The 14,856-nt window shown below is 45.8% G+C and overlaps 1 protein-coding gene across 1 annotated transcript in view; it reads left to right on the top strand.

Moving 5' to 3' along the window:
• Nucleotides 1-77: 77 nt before the first annotated feature.
• LOC135546333 (protein phosphatase 1L-like) overlaps nucleotides 78-14,856 on the top strand; it is a 60,115-nt gene continuing 45,336 nt past the window's right edge. The window contains exon 1 of the mRNA XM_064974672.1: nucleotides 78-969. Within this exon, the coding sequence (XP_064830744.1) occupies nucleotides 571-969 (399 nt within the window). The 5' untranslated portion in view covers nucleotides 78-570. The remainder of the gene's footprint in view (nucleotides 970-14,856) is intronic.

Here is a 14,856-nt window from a genome sequence, read left to right as displayed (position 1 = left end):
TGTCCCTCCAGAAATATGATGTATGTTATCCTAAACAAGGTTGAATGGTGCACACCTCACGTGTTCCAATTGGTTCGGTCCTGAAAAGGAACACTTCCTCGGCTTCAAATTGAGTGCACTATTTACAACTCAATCGCAACCTCGCTGCCAAAGGTTGAGGGAGCATGCAGTTTGCTTTCAAGTCAGCGTTAAACGAGGTACTTCAAAGTGGGGTCTCTCCTACTGAGGTTTAATATAGCTACCATTCTCCTCATTGCAACGGTTGTAATTCACTGCCTCATATGGACAAGGGACAATCGCTGGTTCATGGGGCTTTATGCTAGAGTGAGCCAGCCAAGGCAGAGTCTTACACCCCGCAGTGTCTAACGTTACGGATTCTCCAATACATCAAGCCGCATTGCTACATTGAGCTATTAGTGTTGGTTTGAATTAATTCAGCTTTTCACACCAGATGTGCTGTAGACTACGTTTGAATTTAGTTTCGCTGATTATTTACTCTAGCGTCGATAATAATGGACTGAAAGTTGCGGGTAAACAATAACAACCTGCAGTGATTTCTTGTTTGTATAAATGATAGAGGATACGATGACACTGTTGTCTCTTTTGGGTCGGATCATGCGTTATTTTCTGCTCAGACCAGAGACCTTGTTCCTCCTATGCATAAGCCTGGCTCTGTGGAGTTACTTCTTCCACACTGACGAGGTGAAAACCATCGTTAAATCCAGTCGGGATGCTGTCAAAATGGTCAAGGGGAAAGTGGCGGAGATTATGCAGAATGACAAATTCGGGGGTCTCGACGTTCTGGACGCAGAGTTCTCCAAAACCTGGGAGTTCAAGAGCAACAATGTGGCGGTGTACTCCATCCAAGGCCGGAGAGATCACATGGAAGACCGCTTCGAGGTCGTCACTGACATCGTGAACAAGAGTCACCCTTCTATATTTGGGATATTTGATGGCCATGGGGGAGAGGTAAGACCTAATGGGCTAATATATTTCATTTGTTGAGAGGCTATACTTGTTTTGGTTTGGTCGACACTTGCACATGCACGTGCTATGCATCAAATGAATTCCTCTCCACAGGGACATACAGAAGGCACTTTACTTTGTGAAGTTGTGCCAAACATAAGAGACCATCATTCATGGTCTTACACGTTTAAAATACTTATAGACATAACAAGATTGTGTAGTATGCTGCAGGTAAAGTCTAAATGGATTGTACAAGAGAGCTGATAATTTCCAACCCCAGTGAGAGGTGCTTTCAGATATGGGTCATATTCTGGTCTGAATTCAGTAAATCACTGATGTCCTGTGCATGACCATAACTTGTCATCTGATGCCCATGCACCTGTCACCCTCTCCATGTTCTGGTCACAGACAATTCCCTGGCAGCTGTAGGTCTTTGACTCCATGACAAGCATTGAGTGGCACAGATCGAGCAGCTTGTCTCACAGAAATACACTTCCTACTCTCATCAGCCAGATGTCCCTATAGAGGGGCAAAGTGTGTGTGTGTGTTAGTGAGTCAGTCAGTCAATGTAATGATCATACTCCATGCAAAAGATAGAAAGTGGTATACTGGTCTTGTTACTTCTCGACCTGACCAGAAGTGAAAATGTGTGGGTTTTTGTTTTGTTGGGGGGTGGGGTTTATCTCCATCATTGGCAGGGTAACAACACTGCTTGATCATGATGGCCAGGCCTGCCTCAACAGCGACCTTGTCTCTGTGGGCTGCAGCTGTGGCCACGCGGCCTGACAGCCCAGTATTGACTGATGCCATGGAGCTACGTGAAGAAACTCACTGGCAAATTCTTTCTGACAAGGTGCCCCTCTCTCCTCCCCCTCACACCGCCTCTCTCCCAGACCCAGTCTATGGGCTGCCAGTGTTTTTCTAAGCAGCTCTACTGCTCAGGCCTGCTCTAGTCTGTTTAATACAGAAGTTGACTATTCTGGCCTGACCCAGGCTGAAAGATAACATCCTAAAAAAAGACAGCGATGGAGGTGGAGGATAACCATTATTTTCAGGGTAGATTAAACTGTGAGCTCTAGTGCAGCAGCTCACTGCTTCCCTTTGATCAAAACTGGCCATTTGTCTGGTTGTCCCTGCAGCATGTTTGAGTTTGGGCCTTCATTCGTCCTTCCCTAGATTCCTTATAGAGGATGGTAAACCAGGCTATAAAAGCCATCCTCCGCTCTGTGAGGGAGAGCAGAGAAAGAGGGTGTTCACTTCAGATTTGCTCATGTAGGCGAGTGGATTTTTTGCCCCCTCGCTTTGGCCCTGGGTGACAATTTTGTCTGTTTTTATTCCTTCACTCTCTTTTGAAGTGTGTGAAACTGTTGCCAGACACCAGCTTTTCAAATGGTTCTGCTGATACAGTATGTTATTGTTTATGTATTCCTGGCCGGGGGCGGTGCGTCAGCAGAGAGCTGCAGTGTAGACCAGGCCTGGAGGAGGACTCGGCTCAGGCTATTGGTTAGTTCCCTCTACCTCTCTAAACAGGTCAATGATTTGTCGATCTTTTGGGCCAGATAGCCTCTCTCTCTCTCCTACTCAAAAACGAAGTTGACATGATTCGCCAAGCCCTAGTGGCAGGAGAGGGGTTGAAGGCTGAGGTAGGATTGGGGGAGGTGGGTGAGCGGGTTGGTAGCCAGAACACCTTGTCCTAGCTCTGACACTGGCCTGGAACGAACCGATTTACCCACAGAAAGATACATCGCTTCTCGGGGAGAAGAATAGTAAGCTAGACACACACACACAACATGCAATACCTTGCAAGGATACCTTGCAAAGAATTAACATGTCTTTGCTTAATTGCTGGTTATTTGGTGTGCATGCATGTGGATGTGTCTGGAGATAGCAATTATGACGTTTAAGTAATCTATACATTCCAGGCTGTTTGTTCTGTAAAAATAACCTGTCTAACATTCATCCCTTGTTGATTTTCTGTAGGGAGAGATGCTCTCTACATGGGCGATGGTCTTTTAGATTTTACCCTGGGGGTCTGGCTGAAGAGCCTGTGATGAATAGTCCTACTACTCCGAGCTCTACACAATTACTGTATGTCCCCAATAGAATAGCAAGTGGAGACATTTAGAACTCCTTACTTTCCTAATATGTTATCTTTCCTTTTCTCTGAATGGCTCAATGGAGAAAGGCAGTTCTGAAAATGAAGTCATCTTTTTCCTTTTGTGCTGATATTTCCTCTCCCTCACTCCCCCAACTCTGCCGTCTTCAAGTTCAGTTTCAGAGGAGAGTGGTGTGGCTGCGTGTGCGTAAGCAGTTTCTGAACAGGAGAAGATGGAGAGAAGTATTGTGTTGAGGGATGAGAGGAAAGAACACAAGGCTGACCTTTTTTAAGTGGGTCTTTAAAAAAAATGTACTCGTTCCCTTTCTTACCTTGGCCCTCACCGGAGTTAACCTTCCTTTCGCACTAACAATAAAGGCCTCTGTTAGTGGAAAGGGCACTGTTTGCATTTTAATCCTGGGGAGGGACAGAGTATGTGTGTAAGAGAATGTGAGTGTCTGAGACGATGTGTGAGTCGGGCATGAGTGAGAGACTCTTACAGAGGGAAGCCCTTTCCTTGCAGTTTGCTGAACCCTTGAATGTTATAGTTGACCTGCTTTCATTCTCCTCCCTCTCGCTCGCTCTCTTTCCTTTTCTCCTCTCTTTCATCCTCTCAGGTTGTCAGTGTGATTACAGCTCAGTAACTGCAGTCTGATTACTGGAGCACTATTTGAGGAGCTTTCAATTGAATTCCTTTCATTCCCATCTCACTACTGCCATTTTCTCTCACTTCATCTCTATACTGTGGCCCTGGTGCAGAATAGCTCCAGTGTGTGTCTCTGCATCAGGCTCATGGTTCCCTCCCCATGGGAATAAACCCTCTTCACCTGTTATGGAGGGCTGCTGGGCTCAGTTGGCTGGTCTCCAGGAGTGTGTCCATTTGTGATTGTGGACAGTTGTCTGCAGTGGTGTATGCATTTGTGTGTGTGTGTGTGTGTGTGGTTTAGATATTCAGCCTCCTGGATCCCTCTTGAGCCCACTCACACTGGAGATGAAAGAAGCAGCATGACTAATTGTAGTGTCAGCATTCTAGAGGATTACTTTGTGTGTGTGTGGTGTGTTCCCTCGTGCGAATCTAAAGTAATGGATTTCCAGGGGATGTTAAATGATGTGAACGACCAGCAGCGATGGCAGTGGCATTTCACGATAACACGCCAATCTGGGCTTCACACACCTGCTCATTTCCTGCCGATTGTCCCCCGCAAGTCTCGGACCCCCAAAATCAAAATGAAATGTATTCCTCCAGGAGCCATAAAATAATAGAATTGATGAGAATAATATACAAAACGAATACACCCTTCACTCTGGCTGACCAAAAATACTCTGCACCGCTCAAAACCATCCTTCATTCTGGAGGCAGATTCTTGGACATATTTTTTTTATTGCTTTTGGCAAAAGCAGATGCTCAACATTTCTTTCAGCCTGCATTGATGTTATGGAAAGAGCAGTGAGCAGGAAAGGTGATGTTTTGTTGAAAAAACACCCAGTAGAGATGGACTGGGAGCTTTTCTACAGTTCTGACCTTTAACTCATTCTGCACCAGTTGGGCATAAAAAAAAGTTGTCTTCAATCTAGATTGGGCGTAGAGTTAAGACCAGGATGGTGCAACTGGCCCCAGAAGACTGTCACGGACTGTTTGAGAAGCGGAACCTGACAAGTGGAACACTGTAAATACGGAACCCAAATGTCACAATTCCCCCCATTTTGCCATTTTAAGTATTTCTGTCATGGGCAATTGTTTCGTACAGTATTGAACTCTCATTGAGTGTAACATTTGTTTTTCCCACCAACATTCTTTTCCATTAAGCAAGTACAGTGGCAAGAACAAGTATGTGAACCCATTGCAATTACCTGGATTTCTGCATAAATTGGTCATAAAATGTGATCTTATCTTCATCTGTCACAACAGTAGACACAGTCTGCTTAAACTAATAACACACAAACAATTATACATTTTCATTGAACACACAGTGTAAACATTCACAGTGCAGGGTGGGAAAAGTATGTGAACCCTTGGATTTAATAACTGGATGACCCTCCTTTGGCAGCAATAACCTCAACCAAACATTTTCTGTATTTGCGGATCAGACCTGCACAACGGTCAGGAGGAATTGTGGACCTTTCCTCTTTACAAAACTGTTTCAGTTCATCAATATTCTTGGGATGTCTGGTGTGAATAGGGATGGGTATCATTAAGATTGTAACGGTATTGCTATTCTTACCGATACTGCTTATCAATCTGGTAACGGTATTAACAGTATTCTTAGCGGTTATTTAACAAATTAAGAACTGAATTAAAGCAATGTTATTTTCTGAAATGTAAAATAAACAATTATTTACAGCAAAATAAATTGCAGTAGTATAGAGCAACACAGGTGGGGCATGCAGGTAGGCTGCAGGTAGGCTGCAGGTAGGCTGCAGGTAGGCTGCAGGTAGGCTGCAGGTAGGCTGCAGAAGGACTATAAGTTCTTCTGGAGAAAGATCAACATATTTGCCTTCTGGCAGAAGTCTGGACCTCTCCTGGCTTATTGTGTTCCCTGCAGTAGAAAATACCCTCTCTAGGGGTGGGGGAGGCTTGAGCACAAGAGGTAGCTTGTTGCAATGTTTGTGAGGAGGGGCAGAGTAGCTCTCTTCTCCCACCACTACATCAAAGAATCTTCAGCCATGGGGATGGGAGGCAGGCCTTTGTAGAGCTCAACCTCCAGGTCAACACACTCACTGAGGGTGAGGGAAGAGTTGTCCTGTTGGATCGTCAACCTCAACTCCTTGTCCTCTGAGAACAGCTCCTCTAAGGCGCTCCTTGTTTTGTACAATGGAGGGAATGTCTCCTCCATTTCCTTCAGACTCCTCCTCCTCCTATTGCTGGTGCTCTGTGTCTGTCTGCTCCAGATCCTCTGACAGCCCTGGTGTTGCTCCTGTCACGTTGGCCTAAACAGTTGTCTTCCTCAGCCTGTCCCAGGTGGCATCACTCACCGGCCTCCCTTTAAATCTGGGTTCCATTGCTGTGGCCTGATGCTGGAAGGCTTGAATGTCCTCATCCTGATAGCACTCGGAGAGGTTCTCCCAACACCTTCTCTTTGATGGTTGCCACAAACGTATCTTCATGCTTCACAGTGAAGTGCTCTTCCAGTTTGTGGAGGATGGGTATGATCTGTCCACAGGTGGCATTCTTTTCACATGACACACACACACACTGTGGATGTATAGAGGATTCTCATGAGCTGGACAAACTCCTCAGCCTTATGGAAGTCTTCGTCTTTCAGACTGTCCAGGTCATTGCTTTTTGCAGTCGTGGGTCCAAGGCTGCTGCTTGGATCGCTGGATACTGATCCACGAATCTCTCATTGGATAGAGTTCCATCTGGTCTTGACATCAAGGATGAGCGAGTGCGGCAAGCCTGAAACGACAACAACAACAACATACATTTAATTACCGCACACATGAATATTGAATTAAATTGTTAAATGTGGGAATTTCAAAATAGTACTTCAATAGATTGAACTGGCTTCTTACCAGGGAGCTGCTACTTTTCCTTCAAGACTGTTTTGGACATCGAGTATCTCTTGAACCACACGACCACTGCTCTGATTTCAGGCTGCCCATTTATCAATGGAAGTTATTTTGTAGATTTTTCTGCTCTGCCAGATTCAATGTGTGCGCAAAGCATCCTATTTTTAGGATGTGTAGCCTCTTGATGGCAACATCCATATTTTGTCAGTGTTATCAACAGTCACAGCTACAGTCTTGCTTGGCTCGATCTAAAACTCTTCCAGAATGTCTGATCTCCTCTGTCACTACTTTGCGAGTTGTACACTGCCCAGGTGTGGAGGACCTTCTGTTGTACACTGCCCAGGTGTGGAGGACCTTCTGTTGTACACTGCCCTGGTGTGGAGGACCTTCTGTTGTACACTGCCCTGGTGTGGAGGACCTTCTGTTGTACACTGCCCTGGTGTGGAGGACCTTCTGTTGTACACTGCCCTGGTGTGGAGGACCTTCTGTTGTACACTGCCCTGGTGTGGAGGACCTTCTGTTGTATACTGCCCTGGCTTGTGTAGGGCACTGTAACAGTGAGATAGTGGTCCTGACAGCGGCTGGTCCACCTGTCTGATGTGATGGCCAGCTTTGGCAAGTCCTTCAGCTCAGTGATCACACTAGCCTTTTTCTACACCATACCAGGTAGGAATGAATGTGTCACTGAGGTAACTCCTGGAGGGAGGGGCATATTTGGGGTTGAGTGCCTTGTTCATCTCCCTACAGTAAAATAGTTTTCATGTGTTGAAATATTGTATTGTGGAGTGATGGGACAAACACTACTATATCCTAAAAATGAATACAACTCAATATATACTGACAGACTACCTAAAAGCCCTTGGACTCCACTGTTGCAAAGGGGTGTAGGCCTTTCACTATGAACTTGGTCACGGCTAGGTGTCACTCATTCACCCTTTCGTCAGTCATCCTCCCACTAGCTGCCAGCGTGAAGGGGCTTTTGGCTTGGACCAGCTGTATTAGAGGGAGGAGTGGGTTGGTTCATTGTAGCTGCAACTTTAACAAAAAAAAGTAGCAAAATCTTTAAATGGGTGATTTGAATTTGTGAACGTACCCATGGCTAATAAATCAGCTGGCTAGTGGTTCCTTTTGATCATGAACCCATGTTCTCATAATTGAGTTAACTTTGTGTGCAGGATCTAGGCTGCTAGCATACGTACCTAACATAGATCGGGCAACGAGAGATGAGATGAAAGACGAGCTAGGCAGTCAAACTGTGCATTTCTCTGCCGGTACACAATGCACTTTCGATAGTTGTTTGGACAGATTGCTCGTGTTTTCGTCCTTATAAGCAAAAGTCTTGTTGCACTTGTGGCATTGAGCATTGTCAGCATCGACTCAGAAGTATAACCACACTTTAGAATTTTTAGTTCTCACCGCCGTCGTCACTTAATTAAGTGCGTGTGTACACGCTGTAGCATGTGAGAGACAGGCTCTGTGCGAGAGAGATCTCTCTTCTGGTTTTGGAATGGCGAAAATGCAATGCATCATAGACGAATGTCTTGTCACAGCATCTCAATTGGGTTGAGTTCAGGACTCTGACTGGGCCACTCCAGAAGGCATGTTTTCTTCTGTTGAAGCCATTCTGTTTATTTACTTCTGTGTTTTGGGTCGTTGTCCTGTTGCATCATCCAACTTCTGTTGAGCTTCAATTGGGGGACAGATATGTCTTGATAAACTTGGGAATTCATTTTTCCGTCAATCGTAGCAAGCTGTCCAGGCACTGAGGCCCCAAACCATGATGCTCCCACCACCATACTTTACAGTTGGGATGAGGTTTTGATGTTGGTGTGCAGTACCTTTTTTTTTTTTTTTTTTATGTGTTATTTATTTTTAGTTTAATCTGTTCAAAGAATATTTTGCCAGTAGCACTGTGGAACATCCAGATGCACTTTTGTGAACTTTAGACGTAAAGCAGTGGCTTCTTCCATAATGTCCCCCCATGAACACCATTCTTGTTTAGTGTTTCAGGTATCGTAGACTCGTCAAGAGATGTTAGCATGTTCCAGAGATTTCTGTAAGTCTTTAGCTGACACTCTCTAGGATTCTTCTTAACCTCATTGAGCATTCTGTGCTGTGCTATTGCAGCTTGCAGGATGGCCACTCCTAGGGAGAGTAGCAACAGTCCTGAACATTCTTCACTTTCATAGACAATTTGCCTTACTGTGGACTGATGAACATCGAGGCTTTTAGGGATACTTTTGTAACCCTTTCCAGCTTTATGCAAGTCAACAATTCTTAATCTTAGGTCTTCTGAGATCTCTTTTGTTTGCGGTATTGTTCTCATCAGGCAATGCTTCTTGTGAATAGCAAACTCACATTTTGTGAGTGTATTTCTTTTATAGGGCAGCTCTAAACAACATCTCCAATCTCGTCTCATTGATTGGACTCCCATGTTAGCTGACTCCTGACTCCAATTATCTTTTGGAGAAGTCATTAGCCTAGGGGTTCACATACTTTCCCCAACCTACACTGTGAATGTTTACACGGTGTGTTCAGTAAAGACATGAAAACCTATTGTTTGTGTTATTAGATTAAGCAGGTTGTTTGTCTATAGTTGTGACTTAGATGAAGATCAGATCAAAATGTATGACTGTATTATGCAGAAATCCAGGTAATTCCGAAGGGTTCACCTACTTTTTCTTGTGTGTGTGCTATATGTGATGTGGAGCCCCCCAAAAAGGTCCCAGCATGGTGTCCCTCCTGGTGGTAAAATAATTCAACACTCCCCCTGCCAGCTAGGTGCTTCTTCTGCTAAAAGCCCCCTATCTAAAAATCTGTAATGCTGACTGTCTGCTCCCTGTAATGTTGTGTATGAGGCTTGTGGATGGGCTGAGGAGGGACAGGTTGGCCTTGTTTCTGATTTTGGACAGAGATGAGGGAGCTGTGGAGAGGAGACCCCTCATATTCTACATCGCGCACGCACGCACGCACGCACGCACACACACCATGGCCTCTGATGTGGTTCTATAGAGGGCAGGGGTATATTCTGTGCTGCCAGGTCTCTGCTTTATGCCTCTGTGGATGGTGGGCAGGACACCTATTTGTCCTCTCCCTGTGGGGTTTGGGGAGGTGCTCTGTTTAACCTGTTCTTTCTCACTGTGTATCGGTTATGAATGAACAGGGCTAAATGGCCATGGTGACTTGAGGCTCCTGCTGAGTGGACTGGCGTCAGCTGCCTTTTACATGCTTAAGAAGTTGTGAGGCAGTGGAAATGGATGTTTCTATTTTTGATTGGTGCTGTCTTGGCAGTGGGGAGAGCAGGCAGAGGAATGTTGACAGTGTGTTTGTGATGGATATACAGGTAGGTTTGTGTGATGCTCGCTGGTGTATGCGTCTGTCCCAGCTGTCACGTCTACCGGACTCCTGTTTGGGTGAGCTGCTGACCAGTGGGTTGGCACGGATGGGGCAGGTGCATTCTTTTTGGGGGCAGTGTATGTGTTTCACCCTGTACTGTGTGTGGTTTACTCTGCACACTATGGTGCATGTATGGGTGTGTTTAGGAGGGGTAATCTATAACACAAGACTGTCTGCAGGGCATGTGTGTTGGCTGGTCAGACAGGAGGAATGCAGCACATATGAGTGGCTGATGTGAGCAGATGGTTTCTATCTACTACAGCATGGACCTGAACTCTCCTCTCCTTAGTGAAGAGACTGGGCTTCTCAAGGATATGAATACTCAATGTTCTAATCTGTCATGAGTGTGTGAACTCCTCCTAGTGGGAGGAGCAGTTGTATTCATTTTAGGGTTAAAGGTGCCTGCGCCCCATACTGGTAGACCTGTTGGAACTCTGCTATGTACTTCTGATTACGTCTCTCTGAGATTTTTCATTTTCTTTTTTTTGTATTCTTCTAAATGTGTTCAGATGGTTTGTGTGTGACAGTTTGTGGTGTATGTGACAGTTTGTGGTGTATGTGACCCCCCAGTGCACTGAGGCCTGAGCTAAAAACTCCCTCTGTTAGACCAGGCTGGTAGTTGAGCATAACCCTGATGAAGTTATGGCTTAGCTAAATTGACTTGGATCCTCAGACATGCTTCTGAATCCATGCCCACTGAGTCTTCCATAGGCAAGCAAGCATTACTGTTCAGCTTGACTGACTGATTATTTTACTCTCTGTAGGTCACCTTACATGATCGTCTGCCAGAGAGGAACTCCTTATATTACAACCGAATGTCCTTTTTTTTCTTGTAATTTCCCTGGATAATTTCTATGCGGAGACCGGAGAGCGAGGTGGATTGTAGAGCTGAGGGTGATGGCTTATGAGTGATGGGCTGGTGGCTCAGGGCTGAGCTGCTAAATTGATTAGTGAAGTAAGGGGCGGCGTATGGTGACGGTGGATAATGGTAACCGCTGAAGCTGCAGGGAAATTCTGCTTTCTTCCTCCTGACTTGTGACTGTCTCTCTAAATCGATGACTGAAGGGAGGAGAGGAGACTGCAGGGCGGCTTAGAACTACACTAATCCCAGTTCAGAGATTGGAAATATGTTTTACTTTTTCATTGGAAAGGTATCAAACATATGGAAGCCACATGTTTGTTTCTGTTCCATTTATTCCATTCTAGCCTCCACTGGTCTCTCTTCATCTTTCTGACTATCTCTCCATCTCATTGTTGGCTTTGCTCTTTCTCTCTTCTCTACATCTCTACATCTCTCCTACAGGGAAGGCCGGTGGCTATAGGAGGCTGTGCGTTGCCTGTATAATGAGCTTAGCCAGCGGCAGAGCTGTCAGCGAGGTTTTCAAGCTGCTCTTAGCAGGCTTACACCATCCACGGAAGGAGAGGGTGAAGGATGGGGGGGGGGTGGAGGATGAGGGGGAGGGGGGGTGGAGGATGGAGGGGGGGGGAGGGTGGAGGATGAGGGGTGGAGGATGAGGGAGGGTGAAGGATAATGAGGAGAGGGAGGGTGAAGGATAATGAGGAGAGGGAGGGTGAAGGATAATGAGGAGAGGGTGGAGGGTTGAGGAGAGGGTGAAGGAGAGGGAGGGTGAAGGATAATGAGGAGAGGGTGGATGGTTGAGGAGAGGGTGAAGGATGGGGAGGGTGAAGGATGGAGAGGGAGGGTGAAGGATGGGGAGGGTGAGGGATGGAGAGGAATGAGGAGAGGGTGAAGGGGATAATGAAGGACAAAATTTGATTGATTGGAAAGTGGCTATAAGTTTACAGCTGCTTTTAACAGGCTTACACCATCCACAGGAGGAGAGTTGAAAGGGGATGAGTAGAATAGTCAAATAAGCGGTAGAAGGGATAAGGGATGGGAGAGTCCAGCTTTAGAACTTTTGTTTTGTTGTGGACTTACAACCGCCGCAGGAGGGAAGAGAGAGTCTTCCTGCCGCTCTCACTTCTATGTAAGATAAGAAGGGGATGAAGTGAACGGGTGGAGAGGAAGAGAGACTGAACTGTGTATCTATATTTTTATATCTGGATGAGAAGACGCATGTCTACAGGGTGTATTTATGTGCTGTATGTAGCATGCAGAAGGCTGCATTAGCAGCATCAAAGCAGATGTAAAGAGTAAGTGTCAGTGGAACATGCAGCCAGTCAGGTGCTCGTCTCGTCTTTGATCTTCTGCTTGTGTGCAGGAGAACATTCCTACCTCAAAGGCTTAGCAGACCAGGGACACCGACATTGGTGAGGAGTGGCAGTGACAATTTTCTTTATTTGTCTGTTAGTAAGGGAGAAATGGTGTGTGTGTGAAAGAAGAGGCACCAGCCCTTTTCTCTTTGATCATGAGTAATTTCAACTGTGGGGCAGACTGACGAGCGTTCTTCTCGCTAGTGTCAGACAATATGAACATGGCATTCTCTCTATGTCTGTCTTCATATTCTCTTCCTGTCTGTTTTGAACTTTTGCTCTATTACTCTCTCGTTTTTTTTCTCCATACCACACACTATCTTCCGTTCCATGTCTCCATCCCTCCCTCCCTTCCAGAAATCAAACTGTTCTTCACCTTGAGTGTCTGGGAGACTAATGCCAGGGGAGTGCAAGCCGAGCCTCCTGCCTGCCTGTGTTGTGAGACAGGAAGTTAACAGGGTGAAGGACACAGGCAGAGGTCTCCTACTGTACTCACTTCCCACTGTCCTGTTCAGACACCCAACATGTAGTGCATTCGGAAAGTATTTATACCCCTTGATTTTCTCCCCCCTCCTATGTACACACAATACCCCATAATGACAAAGCGAAGATAAGTTTTTAGAAATGTTTGCGAATGTATTAAAAATTTTAAAAAATAACGGACCCTGTTTCCAATGATCATCCTTGAACTGTTTCTACAACTTGATTGGAGTCCACTTGTGGTAAATTCAATTGATTGGACATGAAATTCAATTGATTGGACATTTGGTAAGGCACACACCTGTCTAAATAAGATCCCACCGTTGACAGTGAATGTCAGAGCTAACACCAAGCCATGAGGTCCAAGGAATTGTCCGTAGAGCTCCACGACAGGATTCGTGTCGAGGCACAGAACTGGGGAAGGGTACCACAAAAATTCTGCAACATTGACGGTTTCTAAGAACACAGTGACCTCCCTCATTCTTAAATGGAAAAAGGGTTTTTTTCATCCTAGAACTGGCCGCCCGCTCAAACTGAGGAATTTGGGGAGAAGGGCCTGGTCAGGGAGGTGACCAAGAACCCGATGGTCACTCTGACTGAGCTCCAGAATTCCTCTGTGGAGAAGGGAGAACCTTCCAGAAGTGCAACCATCTCTGCAGCACTCCATCAATCAGGCCTTTATGGTAGAGTGGCCAGACGGAAGCCACTCCTCAGTAAAATGCACATGACAGCCTGCTTGGAGTTTGCCAAAAGGCACCTAAATGACTATGAGAAACCAGATTCTCTTGAGTGGCCCAGCCAGAACCCGGACTTGAACCTGATCGAACATCTCTGGAGAGACCTGAAAATAGCTGTGCAGCAACGCTCCCCATCCAACCTGACCGAGCTTGAGAGGATCTGCAGAGAAGACTGGGATAAACTCCCCAAATACAGGTGTGCCAAGCTTGTAGCATCATACCCAAGAAGACTTGAGGCTGTAATTGTTGCCAAAAGTGCTTCAACAAAGTACTGAGTAAGGGTATGAATACTTATGTTTTTGTTTTAATCAATTTGCAAATATTTCAAACCTGTTTTTGCTTTTTCATTATGGGGTATTGCGTGTAGATTGAGAACTAATACATTTTAGAATAAGGCTGTAACGTGGGGAAAATGTGGGGGGTTTGAATACTTTCCGAATGCACTGTATACCCGTTATCTGCCTCGCTCTGCTTAGATATTGCAATTTACAACTTCTGGAACAATAAATCAGACCTTTCTTATATCAGCATCATCCCACTGCGATTCGTCTCTCCTCACTGATTGGCTGCCTGGCCTTGGTCAATGTTATCTGAATCACCGCACCACTCCCAGAAAGGTGGTTGCGTGAAATGCATACATGTGTGTGTGTGTGTTATGCACTGCGTTGTTAATCTCTGAGGCTTGCAATATTACAACCCCATCCATATTGTGTTCTGCTCTCCACGGGAGAGGAAATGAATGTTTGTTTGCTAATTAATTTTCTTTTAGATTTGTGTGTTTTGTTCATGGTACATTGTTCATGGTACATCTCCATACTGAGATGAGTGTTTTCTAACCCCTGTAGTGAGAGGTTTTTCTCTCTTCCTCTGCAGAGTTACCTTATCTCCCTGCAGTCTCTGTTTTATCACTTCTCTGCAATATTGAAGAGTCTGCTGCCTACAACCCTGAGGGGTCCATGTCTAGACACACGTATGCTGCCTGTCAGCTGCCCTTATCTTTTCCTGACAACACACTCCCATATTGGTATGACATCACAGAAACACACATTTAGCCATGGTTTTCCAGTTGGTGTATATTATCTTCACCGAGAATTCTTATTTCTCTCCTCATTTGCTATAGCGTGTCTGTGGATGAGCGTTTCCACATCCGCAGGTGTGTGTGCAGATGAGCGTGTGTGCAGATGAGCGTGTGTGCAGATGAGCGTGTGTGCAGATGAGCGTGTGTGCAGATGAGCGTGTGTGCAGATGAGCGTGTGTGCAGATGAGCGTGTGCAGATGAGCGTGTGTGCAGATGAGCAGATGAGCGTGTGTGCAGATGAGCGTGTGTGCAGATGAGCGTGTGTGCAGATGAGCGTGTGTGCAGATGAGCGTGTGTGCAGATGAGCGTGTGTGCGGTGGCAATGCCAGGACTCTGCTGGTGGGTGTAATTGCTGTGCGTCCCTGTGCCTCAGTGAAGCT

This window comes from Oncorhynchus masou, chromosome 9 (assembly GCF_036934945.1).
Source record: "Oncorhynchus masou masou isolate Uvic2021 chromosome 9, UVic_Omas_1.1, whole genome shotgun sequence".
Taxonomy (NCBI): domain Eukaryota; kingdom Metazoa; phylum Chordata; class Actinopteri; order Salmoniformes; family Salmonidae; genus Oncorhynchus; species Oncorhynchus masou.
Note: the sequence above shows the minus strand (reverse complement) of the source record. Positions and strands in the feature narration are given on the sequence as shown.